Source organism: Mesoplodon densirostris, chromosome 18, assembly GCF_025265405.1.
Source record: "Mesoplodon densirostris isolate mMesDen1 chromosome 18, mMesDen1 primary haplotype, whole genome shotgun sequence".
NCBI classification, from domain to species: Eukaryota; Metazoa; Chordata; class Mammalia; order Artiodactyla; family Ziphiidae; genus Mesoplodon; species Mesoplodon densirostris.
In genome coordinates, this window is record NC_082678.1 from 13,720,898 (window position 1) to 13,736,801 (window position 15,904).

A 15,904-nucleotide genomic window follows, 5' to 3' on the forward strand; every position below is an offset into this window, starting at 1 on the left:
AAATGCCACACTCACAGAAAGCACTAGTGACGACCCAGCACCCACTTGGGTGCTGGGCTTCTAGTATCACTCCCCACCGAGAGGAGCCCAGATTCCAGGGCGAGGCAGGAAGAAGGAAGGCGAATCTGGAGCATGTGGCTGAAAGGAAAGAAGTGCTCGGACACTGACGGGCGTGAGTCCGTCAGAGAGAGCTTGAAGTGTCATCTGTTGCCCCAGTTTGGGACAGTTGAAGCCTCAAAATGAACAACGGATTATAACACGTGGAGGAAACTCTCACCATTTCTGTTCAATATGGTGTTGGAAGTCCTAGCCTCTGTAGTCGGACAAGAAAAAGAAAAGGTATCCAAATTGATAGGGAAGAGGTAAAATTGTCATTATATGCAGATGACTTGATACTATATATGTACATATATATATATATATATAACCCTATATATGGACTCCACACAAAGACTACTAGAAATGATAACGAATTCAGCAAGGTAGCAGGATGTAAGAGTAACATACAGAAATCTGTTACATTTCTTTACACCAACAATGAAATATCAGAAAGGGAAGGTAAAAAGACAATCCCTTTTAAAATTGCATCAAAAAGTATAAAATACTTAGGAATAAACCTAACCAAGGAGGGTGAAAGACTTATGTGCTGAGAACTGTAAAACGTTGATAGAGGAAATTGAAGATGATTTAAGAAATGGAAAGATATACCATGCTCTTGGATTGGAAGAATGAATGAATATCATTAAAATGGCCATACTACCCAAAGCAATCTACAGAGAGAATGTGGTCCCTATCAAATTACCCATGACATTTTTCACAGAACTAGAACAAATAATCCTTAAATTTACATAACACATGGAGGAGGGGAGGAGAATTCATGAGTCCATGATCACACACACACACACACACACACACACACATTAAGCTTCACAGAGGCAGAAGGAACAATCAGAAATGGAAAGTCACCACTTTGTGGGCACTTACTGATTGGTTTAGACGGTAATCAAAGGTGGATGCAAACGTACAACTTCAAGTATTGACACTACCCTCAAAGCTTCATCCACAGATTACTTATTAATAACAAAGACGGGAATTCCCTGGCGGTCTAGTGGTTAGGACTCTGCTCTTTCACTGCTGAGGGCCCAGGTTCAATCCCTGGTTGAGGAACTGAGATCCCATGTGCCCCACATTGCGGCCAAAAAAACCTTACAATAACAAAGAGAAAAGTACCTTTTGGTGGAGAAATCTGGCAGATTTCCATCTGACAGGTGATCAGAACCAGCCATCAGGCAAATCAAATTTAGGACTGTTCAAAATTGACCTGAACTCTTCAAATATGTCTTTGTGATGAAAGATTTAAAAACTGTTCTAGACTTAAACACGGCAGTGCATGGTCCTAGATTGTACCCTGGGCAGGAGGACTAGCCTGAAGGACGTTACTGGACATGCCGTTGGGGAAATGTGAGTGTGGACTGTGTCCGTCTTTGGAGTGTCACCTGTGGTCACCTGCAGTGTTGTGCCACCCACACTCCAGACACACAAAGACCCTCGTGGGCACAGAATTCTGACTTCAACGGAAGAGGTGTTACGGTCAGTGAGGGGGGCCTTGTGAACACACGGTGCTGAGGTCTCTGGGAGTCCTGCCTCCCCTCACCCCAAACTCCACTTCCAGGTGGATCAGGTGACTTCAGTGTGAAGAGGAAGACTAAAACATTTTGATTTGTTTAAATCAGCGTTATTGGCGTGAATCAAACTGCATGTGTTTTGAGTGTGTGATTTGAGAAGTTTTGCCTGTGTCCTCTCATGAAACCATTGCCATAATCAAGGCGGCGAACACATCCATCGCCCTTCAAAGTTTGTTGGGTCCTTTTGTGGTTCCTCTACCCCCGCCCTCTGTCATCTGCTTCCGTCGCTGTAGGCTAGTTTGCATCTCCCAAAGTTTCCTGTGCAGGGAGTAGTACTGTGTGTTCTTGCCTTGAGATTTTGTGTGTGTGTCAATGGCTACTCCCTTTTATTGCTGAGAAGTACTCCCTTGTGTGGGTAGTTTCTTTGTCCCTGCACCTGTTCATTTGGGTTGGTTCCAGGTTTCAGGTACTCCAAACAAAGCTGCTATGAACTTTTGTGTAGATATTCATATGGACGTTCATTTCTTTTTCTCCTGAGTAAGTGACTTGGAGTGGAATGGCTGAACCAAAAGTAAGCGAATGTTTTTCCTCTTTAAGAAACTGCCAGACTGCTTGTACTTAGTTCCCACCAGCAGCATACAAGGGCTTTGGTGGTTTGAGTCTTTCAAATAACTTGTTTGTTTTATCTAAGTTATCGAATGTATTGGCATAAAACTGTTTATAATATTTCCCTACTAGACTTCTAATATTTGTAGAATCCAGTGATGTTACCTCTCATTCCTTTTTTTTTGTTTTTGTTTTTTTGTTTTCTGGCCGCGCCATGCGGCTTGTGGGATCTTAGTTCCCCTGACCAGCGATCGAACCTGGGCCCTCAGCAGTGAAAGCTGAGTCTTAACCACTGGACCGCCAGGGAATTCCCTCTCATTCTTGATGTTGGTAACTTGTGCCTTCTCTATTTTTTCCCTGATCAGTCTGATTAGAGATTTATCAACAATCTTCTCAAAGAAACAGCTTTGGTCTCAGTCATTTTCTCTGTTGTTTCTCTGTTTTCTGTTTCATTGGTTTCTGCTGTGATCTTTTATTTCACTTCTGTTTGCTTAGGGTTTAATTAAGTATTTTCTTAAGGTGGAAGCTGAGATCATTGATCTGTTTTCTGTAGTATAGACATTTCGTGGCTATAAATTTTCCCCCTACCATAGCAGCATCTCAAATCCTGATGAGTTTTCATTTTCATGTAGTTCAAATGCTGATTCCCCTTTTGATTTCTTCCTTGATGGGTTATTTTGAACTGTATTATTTAGCTTCCAGATATTTGGGGATTTTGCAGAGAGCTGTTGTTTATTTCTAATTGAATTCCACTGTCTTCTGAGAACATACATTGTATAACTTGAATCCTTTTTAGCTTTATTGTTTTATGTCAAGAATGTGGTTTGTCTTGATAAATGCCCCTTGAGTATCTGAGAAAAAAAGTGTGATCTACTGAGAGGGATGATTGACGTCTCTAGTAAGATTGTGGATTTGTCTCTGTCTCCTTGCACTATTGCCTCGTGTGTTTTGAACCTCTCTTGTTAGCTGCGTGAATGTTTAGAATTACGTTTTCTTGATCAGTCAATGCCTTTATCACTGTGAGATGACTAGTAATATCCCTGGAAATATTCTTCTACACATTCTACTGTGTCTGATGCTGACATAGCCCTTCTGCTCTCTTATCTGATGTTGGTGTGATACACTGTCCTCCTTGTGACCTAGTTGTATCTGAAGGGTGTTTGGTGTGGGCAGGGCAGTACATCTGGTCCTTTCTTTTCTGTCTAATCTGAGAAAGTGTGCCTTACCTGTGGTGTTTACATTCAGTGTGATTAATGACAGGATTGGGTTTGCTGTTAGTTTTTGTCTCATCTGGTCTTTGTTTCATTTCCCTCCTTTTTTACCTTATTTTGGATTAGTCAAGTATTTTTTACATTTCTTAATGATTTTTCTTGTGATGATCTCCTTTTTTGAATTCTGTCATTATCTCTGTGTTGTTACTTTAGTGGTTGAGTTAGGGTCTATCATCTCTTTAGCAGGATGCAGAGGAACCTGACCTTGCGGGCTTCCACCTGCCCACCTGCCTGCGTGATGGTGTCATGTGTTTATATTTACATGTTGTAAATACTGCAGTGCGTTGTTATTTTTGTTTAAGCAGTCACATCTTTTAAATTTAAATAATTTTTTATGTACTTATGTTTTTATTTTCATTGCTTTTCATTCCTTTTTGTAGGCCCAGACTTCCATGTGGCATCATTTGCCTCCTGCCTGAAGGACATCCTTTTACATATGTCACAGTGCTGGTGATTGATTCGTCACACTTTTTGTATCTGAAAATGTCTTCATTTTGTCTCTGCTGAGGTGTTTTTCGGCAGATTGCCAGTTCTTTTCTCAGCACTTGGAAGATGTTCCTCCACTGTGCTCTAACATGTCTTTTTTCTCTGGCTGCTTTCAAGGTGTTCTCTTTATCACTAGTGAGCGATTTGCCTGTCAGCTATGTCAGTGTTGTGTTCTTTATGGTCCTTGTGCTTGGGGCCTGTTGAGTTTCCTGAATCTGTGGGTCGTTTTCCTCAGCTCTTTCTTTCAGTGTGTCCTCTGTCCCCCTCCTCCCCTCTCTCCTCCAGTTACAGACGGCGGGTACCTTGACGTTGTCCCACAGCTCTGAAGCTCGTGTTGGCTTTTCCAGTAGTTCCTACTGCTGTGCCTTCAAGTTCACGAGTCTTTTCTCCTACAGTGTCTGGTCTGCTGTTAATCACACACCCAGTGTAGTTTTCCTCTTAGACTTTGTAGTTTTCATCTTTGAAAGTTAAATTTGGGTCTTCTCTCCTTTTTTTGGCTGCACCATGCAGCATGTGGAATTTTAGTTCTCTGACCAGGGATCAAACCCGCACCCCCTGCATTGGCAGCGTGGAGTCTTAACCGCTGGACTGCCAGGGAAATCCCTAGATTTGGGTCTTTTTTTTTTTTTTTTTGCGGTATGCGGTCTTCTCACTGTTGTGGCCTCTCCCGTTGCGGAGCACAGGCTCCGGATGCGCAGGCTCAGCGGCCATGGCTCACGGGCCCCGCTGCTCCGTGGCATGTGGGATCCTCCCAGACTGGGGCACGAACCCGTGTCCCCTGCATCGGCAGGCGGACTCTCAACCACTGCGCCACCAGGGAAGCCCAATTTGGGTCTTTTATATCTCTGTCATGTTGTGCCTTTGTTTAACTTCTTTTGACATGGAATACAGTTATAGTTTATAGTAACTTTTATTGCCCTTCTCTAATGATTCTAACTCAGTTTCTGTTGATCTCAGTGTGGATCACGTTTTCTGCTTCCTGGAATATCTGGTAATCTTTGGATGCCAGACACTGAATTTTTACCCTCTTGTGTGCTGGGTATTTTAATGTTCCTCAAATTCTTCCTCAGCTTAGTTATGAGACGATGGTACTTTCATCTGCTCAGTTCTTGCTTCTCTGCTCACACTCTCAGGCAGGACTTGGGCAGTCTGGGCTCATCCTGTCTCAGGTGTCAGTGTCATTCATTGCCTCATGTTCAGCGTCTTAGAAAACCTATGTCTTTCTGTATGTTCTTTGTTCTCTTTTCTCTTCTTGGTTATTGTGGATGTGAGGGGAAATTGGGTCCCCATTACTCCATCTTGGCTGGAAGCAGAAGTACTTTTAAAGTAATAAGCATCTCTTTCTGACTCTGAGTTCGGGAAGGGTGTCTTATGTAAGATACCAAAAACATTACTCATAAAGGAAAAGATTGATACATTCATGTTTGTTAAAATTTAGCATCTCTTCTCATCAAAAGACTCCACAAGAAAGTAAAAAACATGCCATTAACTGAGAAAAGGTATTTTCCTCACATAAAAAAGATAATAGTTTAATATCCAGAATTTATAAAAGAACTGCTATAAATAGGAAAAAAACACCCTGATAGAAAAACAATGACAAAGATACGCATAGACATTTTAGAGAAGAGGAAACATGTAATGCCAATAAATAATGAAAAAAGATCCAAATTGAGAGTTCAGTGAGACACTATTTTACATCTGCCACTTGATTGATAGAAATTAAGAGCTCTGACGAGACCCTGCATCCAGCAGGAACTAATCCATTTGTGGTGGGGTTGTAAAGTGGGTTATTTATTTTGGAAAGCAGTTTGACGTTATGTTGTATAGTCAGATAATTTGTACCCTGTGTTTCTAGGTCTATACCTGGGGAAACTAGCTAAGAACAAGAATTTCACATGTGAGAATTTTCCCCAGCGGACATACATAAGAATGTATTTAGCAGCACTGTTTATAATGGGGAAAGCAACCCTAAACAGTGCAGATGAGAGAAGAATAGATGAAGTGTGCTGTCCCCTCCAAGTGGAGTATTTCATAGCTCACACTCTCAGTTTACTAAAAGCAAGGAAGGGGTACAGTCCTGTGCATTTGTTGTCTGGGGGGCGCAGGTGTGGGAGGAAAGGGGAGTAAAAGTAGATGCAATTACTGGGAATGTCCCTGGTCTGTGTGGTGGGCCACAGGCTTTTGTTATATTATGCCTTATAACCTATGGATTTGTTAAATTTGTTCTCACGTAATGTACAAATGTATTTTAAAAATATTTAATTGTAAAAATGAAAAGTTGCCCCATTGATATCAAAACTAAAACTGTTAAGGATCTTATAGTGCCAGAAAGGAAGACAGTGCTCAAAACAAACAGAGCCTGCAGTGATGGGGTGTTAAAGGGCCACAGGAGTCACGGAGGAGCCATGAAGGCTGGGATGCTTGGAGCAACAGAATAAGTGACATAGTGTTGGAGTACAGACCAAAGTATAAAATAGACACTCATGGGTCCGTACTGATAGGAAAAAACACCGAATAAGTAAATGGGGAGAAGAGACAAATCTGTGTGGAAGCATTCCAAGTCATATGTATAGATGGCTGTGCCCTCCGGGAGGGGGCCCAAACAACCCCCTTAAGTGTGGGCTGCACGTGGTGACGTCCCCACAGAGAGAACAGGATGGAAAGGGGAGAAAGAGGAACTCCCCAGCAGAGACACCTGACAGGCACACCTCGGCCAGGTGACCAAGGGCACAGCCACGGTGAGGAGTCACGCTGAGAGCACAGGCCCTGACAGCATGTGGTGGGCAGGGCACTTTCCCTCTGTGGTCTCCCTCCCCCAAGCCCAGAGTAATAACGAGAAAAAATCAGGCAAACCAGCAGACGGACAGTCTGCACATCCCTGCCCAGCCCTCCTCCAAACCACTGGGGTCGTTCAAACCAGGAAAGTCTGAGGGACCGTCCCGGCCAAGAGCAGCCGGAGGAGATGTGGTGAGTAAATGTCATGTGGGGTCCGAGACAGGTCCTGGAGCAGCAGGAGGGCATGAGGTTAAAACTGAGGAAACCTGAATAGTGTGGACCTTAGTTAATGACGGTGTATCAGCACTAATCAAGCATTAAGCATCGCACTGGTGCAGGATGTCAGTTACAGGAAGACTGGGGGTATGGGAGGGAGCACGCCTCCTCCTCCTCAGCCTCTCGTCCCACCCCTTCCGTGAAGTTGGCCTCCCACCCTCTCCGCATGTCACTTCTGACTGCTCCTGCCCGGTCCTCTGCTGGCGTCGTGGGCGGTGCACGGGAGGCAGGCTGACGCTGGCTCTCTTGCAGTGGGCATCCCCACCATCCGGTGGTGCGGGGCTGAGGGGGACTACAACGTCATGGTGATGGAGCTGTTGGGACCCAGCCTGGAAGACCTCTTCAACTTTTGCTCTAGAAAGTTCAGTCTCAAAACCGTCCTGCTCCTTGCTGACCAAATGGTAAGACTTCATTTTTCTCAAGTGAAGGGCAGCCTGCGTGCTCAGCACAAGCTCGGTTTGCTTCATCAGAGTCTGATGAGGCCTTCAGCGCTGTTTGCTTCCTTATTGTGCGGTTAGTGCACAGGGAGAAAATGGAAGCTCGTTAACTCTGTGAAAGATAGTGACCCTTGGCGGGCAGGGTGCGTCTGCGTGTGGGCCTGAGTTCCCTGGGTTCCCTCCGCCAGGCTACTGCCTGGGGTTCAACCTCTCACCCCTGCTTCTCCACCTGCAGATTAGTCGTATTGAGTACATTCACTCGAAGAACTTCATCCACCGAGACGTGAAGCCGGACAACTTCCTCATGGGGCTGGGCAAGAAGGGCAACCTGGTCTACATCATCGACTTCGGGCTGGCCAAGAAGTACCGGGACGCCCGCACCCACCAGCACATCCCCTACCGCGAGAACAAGAACCTCACCGGGACGGCACGCTACGCCTCCATCAACACTCACCTCGGCATCGGTGAGCCCTCCCGCCCCAGCCACAGGCCCAGCTGTCCTACAGCCTCCTGGGGGCCCTGAGGGGGGTCAGCATGTTGGGTGTGGAGGCTGGCGTCAAACTTTTGTAGCAGAGGCTGGTGTCCGGGCCTGGAGACCTTACCTTGTGGGGAGTGGGGAGACAGGCACGTGCTGGGGCTTCCTGACGGGTGGCAGTGCGTCTCTGAACAGCACAGCAGGGGCACTTGTGCTGAAACAAGGAATCCAGGTGTCCTTCCCTGTGGCTCTGAGTTCATCCCCAGGAAGCGGGGTGTTTGCCGGTTTGACCCGCCGTCCTCTCTCCCCAGAGCAATCTCGAAGGGACGACCTGGAGTCTCTGGGCTACGTGCTCATGTACTTCAACCTGGGCTCGCTGCCCTGGCAGGGCCTGAAGGCTGCTACCAAGAGGCAGAAGTATGAGAGGATCAGTGAGAAGAAGATGTCCACTCCCATTGAGGTGTTGTGTAAAGGCTACCCTTGTGAGTGTCCTCAGGTGGACAGCGAGCCAGCCCTGTGGTTCTGTGGGAGGATGGGGGCCTGTGAGGCTCCGGGAAAGGGACCAGGGAAGCCCCCCAGAGGCTGGCTGCCGAGGCCCCACTGATGTCCTGCATGGTTGGGGGGTGAAGAGTGAGCAGGCGGCCTGCCCTTTACCTGGCCTCAGCCTTCTGTCCCTGGCGCTCCTCTACCTTCTTGAGCCATAAAACTCAGGGAGTTTTCCATTTGTTTTTGTGGGACTGCCCTTGTGATAAGTGCCTCAGGTGAAACTCTGTTATGCTCTGTGTGCTCAGTTTTCTCAGCCTCTTTTCCTCAAAGCATGCTCGGTGTTTCAAGTTCCGGCTTTCACACCCTCTGTTTGGGTGGCTGGGAGTGGTCAAGGGTTTTGTGGACAGACACCATGCTGGCTCCCAGTCAGGGGTACCGCTGGTTACCTCTGAGTTTCATGGTGTTTTACAGCTGAATTCGCCACATACCTGAATTTCTGCCGTTCCTTGCGTTTTGACGATAAGCCTGACTACTCATACCTGAGACAGCTCTTCAGGAACCTTTTCCATCGCCAGGGTTTCTCCTACGACTACGTGTTCGACTGGAACATGCTCAAATTCGTAAGTGCGCCCCCAGCTTACTGACTGCTCAGCGTGGAAGGGGCATGCCGGTCAGCAGAAGGCCACTAGCTGCTGCCGTCCCTTCCTGGGAGCTACACGGGGTGGGGCTTCGGGAGGCATGGCTGCCACACGGGGAGCACAAGGGGTTCTGAGAAGCCAGATGCCTGTTGGCAAGTGAAGAAGGCACCTCAAGGCTGCAGCAGGGCTGTGGGGTTCCTGGGCCTGAGATATGTCTGCAGTGCAGGTCTGCCCAGACCAAGGCTCTTACTTGGAATGCTGAGGTCATTTTATCATCATCATCATCCATCCTAAGGACATTGAGGCTGCCCTGGCCTGTGAGTTCCTTGTCACTGGGGTGTGGCTCCCGCCGGGTTGGGTGAAGACTTCCCTACTCCTCCCCCTACCAGGCCGTGCCGAGGCCCGGCCTCTGAGGGGGTGGGTGGCCTGGGAGGAGCTGTGTGTTAGGTCTGCGTTTGGCCTTGTGATGAGCTAGACTTACATTTGATTTCCTTTGTTACCCAGTTCGTTCATTAAGTGTGAGCCTGTGTTGTGCGCACGCATGCTCCCGGGGCTGGGGGTGGGGGGGCTTGAACTTTAATTTGTTTTCCTCTCTAAAACAGGCCGCCTGTCCCTGAATCTGTTGTATGAGTTTGTTTAATCTCCAACACTACGGCCAGAATTCCAGTTTTTTTTAAATTTCCACTTTCTCTTTCATTAAAAATGTGTTCTATGAGCTTAATACAAAAATGGGCTCGTTTCTAGGGTGACAAAATCTGATGGAGGAACAGAACCTCTTCAGAGGGTGCAAAACAGGAAGCCTTATCCCATGGCCTCACAGGTGCAGCGGTGTTCACACAGGGACCAGGTACGGGTGGGGGGCTGCAGCCTCCCAGAGCGGGGGCCAGCCCGCAGAGCCAGCCTGCCCTGGACCTCGCCCATGCCATCCGGGTGCCAGGCCCCTCTGTTAGGGTGGCCTTCGAAGGACAGACTTTGGGAGTGGTGCCACAGGTTACCTGGAGTCTGGACATCAGAGTGGGCCTCCTGCCAGAGCCACTTTAATAAGTTCTTTGTTCTAACATTGTCATCCCTCCCAGGGGCTCAGCAAACCTCTTCTGTAAAGGACCAGGCAGTCAATAATTTTAACTTTGCTGTCAGCACAGTGGTGCGACCACTCAACTCTGTGTTGTAACTGGAGAGCCGCCCAAGCAGTGCGGCAGTGAGTGGGCGTGGCTGTGCCAAGAAAACCGTATTTGCAGGAACGGGTGTGGCTGCATTTGGCCCGTGGGCTGCAGTTTTCAGACTCTTGCCTTACAGCGCTGGTAATTAGGATGTGACCTCTACTAGGGCAGGTATCTTAGCATCACCACTTAAAATCAAATGTCCCCGTGTTTCTGGTGTGATGTTCGCTGAAAGTGTAACTAGCTGTTTGTTCTGGGAGCAACTAGCTTAGCTTAGGTGGTGCCCACCGCATGGCCCCCCGGGATGAGCCTGGCTGCCGGCCTCCTTATTTCAAGTGCACCAACAGTACATGGGCCTGGCCCGGGCGTCTGGGCTCTAGTTGGACCCCTCAGCCAACCAAATGCTGTCCCTCCCACCTGCCTTGCGGACTCCCCCAACTGTCGCCGCATTGGGCCACCTCTGACCTGGGCTGTTTCCCATCCCCGTGTGAATGGTCGCAGAGAAGAGGGCCACCAGGTGCCGTTGGTGTCTGGGTTCTGAGGAGGTGCTGAGGCGATGGGGTGGGGGTTTCCTCTGCTGTGCTGGGAAGAGGAGACTGAGAAGCTTGGTTCTGCTCGCCCACGGTCATGGGACGGGCCATGCGTGGCCCCAGAGGGAAGAGTGCCTGGCTTGCCGCGAGGCTGTGGACGGCTTTGCGGGCAGACTGTCCCACACGGCCCGGTGTTTTCTCGAGTGGCAGCCAAGGGCCTCAGGTGGTTTTTCACCAAACCCAGTTCAGTTCTGGTCTCGCCCTCTTTCCTCTGTAGGGAGCCAGCCGGGCAGCTGACGATGCTGAGCGGGAACGCCGGGACCGAGAGGAGCGGTTGAGACACTCCCGAAATCCAGCCACACGCGGCCTCCCTTCCACGGCCTCGGGCCGGCTGAGGGGGACACAGGAGGTGGCTCCTCCCACCCCCCTCACCCCTACCTCACACACTGGTGAGTGGTCCCGGGGCTGCACCTTGCACCCCGGCCCCTGCTCTGCAGGCAGTAGGGGTTCTGTTTTGAGTGTCACTTGCTCTGGACACTCCAGTGTGTGACCTCGTGGGGTCTGGGCAGGAGTGCCTGGTGGGTGAAGACATGTGCATCCTTATTCTGATCAGTTCTTATTTCCGAAGTTAGGTCAGGGAACGCCCTGGGACAGTGCCTTCGGGAATGTGTTTCCCAGACGTTGGCCTCTTGAAGGGTTGTGTTCCCTGCGAGCTCTGTTGCTTTGCCTCTTGTTCTTCTCATGGCACGACATCCTCCATCACAAACCTCTCCAGCCTCTTCCTTGCTTGTCGAGACAAGCGTTGTAGGCAGAGACCCCGGCTGCCCTCCCACTGGACACCTGGTGCTTCGCTCCCGGGGCATCAGCAGAGCCTGTGGTGCCGGCCTAGTCTTAGGGTGCAATAGCCTGTCCTGTGCCCGACACCAAGGCAGCCGAGGGTCCTTGTTAAACGTGGTTCCCGAGGGGAGACCCCGTGCTGGAGCGTGGGGCCGCATTCCGAGGCCTCACGCTCACCCCTGTCTCCCTCTCCTCCAGCGAACACCTCTCCTAGGCCCGTGTCCGGCATGGAAAGAGAGCGGAAAGTGAGTATGCGGCTGCACCGCGGTGCCCCGGTCAACATCTCCTCGTCCGACCTCACGGGCCGGCAAGATACCTCCCGCATGTCCACCTCACAGGTATGCGCCGCCGGCGCCTGATCTCAACCCAGGCTGGGCGCTGCAGGCCTCTGGCTTCTCCATGTTTGGTCTGGTCTTACGGGCTCCAAACAGAGTGGGATGATAGTTTCGAAGGCTTTCCTTCTTTCCTGCCTTCCCTTTCTCCCCATTTTTGGGTGTTTTAACCATTGGGGGAATGTTGTGCCCCTCGCAGTTTGGCCCGTTGGTTGAGAGCCTCTGTGACAAGCTTTGTGGGGTAAGGGCTCTACACCCAGCCCACCCCCCCGCCACCCCCGCAGTTGTGCTGGGATGTGCCACGGGACCTTTTCTCTCCGGCTGCCCTCCGTGTGGCCCCCAGCCCCCGGCCAGCTTTGGAGGCTTGGCCGTCTTCCCTGGGCAGACTGGAAGCGCCAGCCTGCCTGCTCATGCCGTTTGTCGTGGGCACCTCCAGCGTTTGGGACTCTGTCCTCGTTCTTGTTGACCAGGTGCTCCCCCAGCAGAGAACCCGGGGGGGTGGGGGGTGGCGTATTGCCGGCGGTCACTCTGCAGTGTCATGCCCAGCGCTTGGCGACAGCAGTCATGGCGACGTGCTGTGGGGCTGAGGGTTCCTGTCTTCTGACGCCCCTTCTGACGTTTGTCTTCTCTCTGGCGAGGCGAGTGTGCTCAGAGGTGCAGGGCTTGGACCCAGGGCCTCCTCCACCCATGTCGTCTTCCCCATCTGGCTTTCCTTGCTGTTTTTCTGTTCTCACTAACGTGCCTCCCTCAGCAGAGCAGCTCTTTACCTGCTTGCGGACGTTATTCCTCAGCTAGCTTTCAGGGTCTCCTCCCGTGGGCAGTGGGGGTGGGCAGGGGTCCTGTGGGGGCTGGGACTACCCGGTGGTGTCTGCTGGGTGGGCAGGTGGTGAGTTCAGGAATGACTGAAGCCCAGGTCCTGGCCGTGTACTGGGGTAGCATCCGTTTGCTTCACCACGATGCCTCAGGTTTACATTTAGCGCCCTGCCCTCCCCCTGTGCTTGCTGGGCATTAGGTGTAGCTTGTTGCTGAATGTGGTGGATTGAGCACGTTGATCAGGAGGGCACAGGGTCTGTGAGAATTGCCCAGAACCTCGGTCCTGTGGTGTCCAGCTGGTCTTCTGGCAGAGGAACAAGGTGTGCCCAGGCAGAGGAAGTGCTCCTGACCATTTTTCTTTAATCAAGTGAAATAGTATTTTTACCAAACACTTCTAAATTACTAGTAATTCTACTAGAAATGGGTTCTTATATGGTAATTTTCTCTCAAAGAGGCTGAAGACGCAGGTCGTTTGAACTGTGGGGCTCAGCGGGTCTGGCCAGAGTGATGAGATTGGGCCTCTTAGGGCTCCCGGCCCCACACCCCTCCTCTGTGACCACAAGACACGGAAAGGGCTTAACACGTTTCTTCCACGAGCCCTGGAACGCATGAGCCAGCAGCTGGGAGCAGGTCCTGGGAGTGTTTTGCCGCCCCTGGCCAAGTGGGCCTGGCTGAGGGCCCTGGAACACCTCAGCCATCAAAGACCAAGGAAGGGACAGGCTTGACTTTTTTTTAACACAAGAAAACGTATTTTGCTTTGAGGAAGAGGCAGAGGGTTCTGAGGGTGCCAGGTGGTTACGGGTCTTAGTCCAGCTGCTTCTCCAGCTTGTGTCCACCCCTCAGGCCACCGACCCGTGAGCGTTGACCACACGCAGCTCCAGGGTCTGTCCTCACAATCACGTGTCTTTGTTCTCTGGTTCTCTGCTTTTCCATACGGAGAAGTGTCATGTGGGCCTGAGCACTGGGGGGAGTCTCTGCAGAGATTCGATTTGGGGGTATCCTCTCCCAAAAGAAGCACCCTAGTCACCCTGGGGGTTTCCTTAGGATCTTCATGTTGAGGACAAAGCCCCTGAGGGCGTGTCCCCGGTGGCCTCCATCCTGGGGACAGCTCGGTCCTTTGGGTTTTTCTGGTCATCCCCCAGGCGCTCTTCCTAAGAGACTCTGAAAGGTTCTTGTCCACCAAGGGCGTGGTCAGAGTTGCTCCAGCTTTTACAACTCTATGGCCTCCATTCATCGCCCTCCCCCGCAAAGATACGAGCCGGGGTAGGGGCAGTGACACACCAGTCCAGGGGGTGGCACCGTGTGTGCACAGACCCTGGCCTCTCTGTGGCCCGGCGGGGGCTGCTTCCTACCAGCTTCTTCTTTGCCCCTCGAAGAGGAGAGGTTGCGTCCTGTGCCAATGCACCGAGTGCAAAGGAGTGCTCATCCTCAGCACAGAAGTGCCCAGAGCTGCCCGCCTGCTTGGGGGAGGGCCCTGCCGACCCTCTCCAGCTGGAGGTGGGAGGGCGTGACATATGTGTCGCTTGTTCTGGCCGTTCCTCCTCACCCCCACGTGCTTCTCCCGGGACCACAGTCCCCACATCCCTGACCCTGGCCTGTGAATCTGGCCTCTCCAGCTGGAATAATGTGGAGACTCAAGGGCTCCTGGTGGATGAACCTGTTTGTCATGTCTCTCTTTGTGAGGAGGGCCTCCTCCATCCGGTGCTATTGGCAGAACGTGATGCTGGTCCGTGGTGCCAGTTTCTCCTTCAGGCTTACTCGTTTTAATCCCTGCGCCCCAAGTAAGGTCCACAACCGTGTCCTCTTCCTTGTGTCAGTGAGGAAATGTGTCCAGTCCTCTTGTGACAGGGAGGTGGTGTTCTCTCCACCTGCCAAGCACAGGCCTTGGGGAGCCGCTGGTCCCAAGAGCTGATGGAGGGGCTGCCATCTGGACATCCAGTTTTCTTACTCCGTGAGAGTTGGGAAGGGTCTCCCTTGTTGGCCCCATTGCCAGATCCATCCTCAAGGAGCAGCAGCGGCTGCATGTCCAGGGGCCACTCTCGAGCGGCGAGGCTGAGCTCCTGTGTGGTCCTTGGGTCCCCTTGAGCGGCCCTGGCCAGTGGTCATGGACCTGGTTGAGGCAAGGCGAGGCAGTGCTTGTGGAAACAGGAGGGCCTCACGTGCTGGTCCGGCCAGCGTAACCCTTACCAACAGCTGTCTTTTCCCCCCACCTCAGAATAGCATTCCTTTCGAACATCACGGCAAGTAGCTGCACGTCTCCCCGTCGGAAGGCAGCACTGGGTGAGTGTGCTCACGGCGGGGCTCCTCAGCAGGCGCCGGGCGGGGTGGGAGCTGCCGCCCGCTCGCCAACCCGAGGCAGCACGCAGGGGGTCGGGCTTGCATGCCAGGTGCCCCAGGTAGAGCAAGGCCCCTGGCCCAGGTCCTCTCCTCACGTGGATTCTAGAGCAGCTGTGGTGGGCTGTCCAGTCTGGGGTGACCCCAGAATCCTGTCTGTTGGCCTTTGGCCTTTGCTGTGGTCTCCAGTTGGGAGCCGGCGTGGGGAGCAGGAGCCCAGTCTCGGCTCCAGTGGCCCCAGGGGCCTCAGAAGGTTCGGGGCCGCGTGGTTCCAGGTCGGTCGCTGGACGTGTGCCGTGTCATGCTGGCTGTGGGGGCCGCGCTTGGCAGGGGCTCTTGCACTCTTGCTGCGTGAGACACTCCTGATGGTCCCTGCTGTCCCGGCTTTGTCATCTCTCTTCCTTTAGCACTGATTTCTGTCCTCCTCATTTGTTTTTCTTTTTGAACTTGGTCTCTGCCTAGCATCTTGTCCACCACGCTCTCATCTGTATTCACCCATCAGCCACAGCCACCCGCTCCCTGCCGTTGGTGCATGGCTGGGCATCCAAGCCAGGCTCCCCTCTTGGTGGCAACTCTTGTGGCTCCTCCCGGCCGAGGGCTTGCAGCTTCTGTCCACTCGGCGCTGCGGTGGGAGACCAGCTGCAGTTGTAACGTGACTGCACTCTTGGGGACATCTTGATGGGAAATGCTTTTCACGTCTTGCCCCACGTGGAGTCCCAGTGCCCGCTTGGGGCCTGGTCCCTGTTTTTGGAACACCAGGCTACTTTCCAGGAAGAGGGGCTGGGAGCAAGCATCTCTTGCCCGCTTGGACTCTGGTCTGACT

General features: G+C 51.6%; 1 protein-coding gene across 3 annotated transcripts in view; it reads left to right on the plus strand.

The window, feature by feature from the left end:
• The window catches only part of CSNK1D (casein kinase 1 delta), a 34,748-nt gene that overhangs the window by 16,454 nt on the left and 2,390 nt on the right, over positions 1 to 15,904 (plus strand). For 2 of the 3 annotated variants that reach the window (XM_060080452.1, XM_060080453.1), the window contains exons 3-9: positions 7,292 to 7,440; positions 7,712 to 7,940; positions 8,263 to 8,433; positions 8,909 to 9,057; positions 11,043 to 11,214; positions 11,801 to 11,940; positions 14,963 to 15,027. In XM_060080452.1, the coding sequence (XP_059936435.1) occupies positions 7,292 to 7,440; positions 7,712 to 7,940; positions 8,263 to 8,433; positions 8,909 to 9,057; positions 11,043 to 11,214; positions 11,801 to 11,940; positions 14,963 to 14,995 (1,043 nt within the window). In that variant the 3' untranslated portion in view covers positions 14,996 to 15,027. The remainder of the gene's footprint in view (positions 1 to 7,291; positions 7,441 to 7,711; positions 7,941 to 8,262; positions 8,434 to 8,908; positions 9,058 to 11,042; positions 11,215 to 11,800; positions 11,941 to 14,962; positions 15,028 to 15,904) is intronic. The other variant, XM_060080450.1, reaches the window with a different exon arrangement.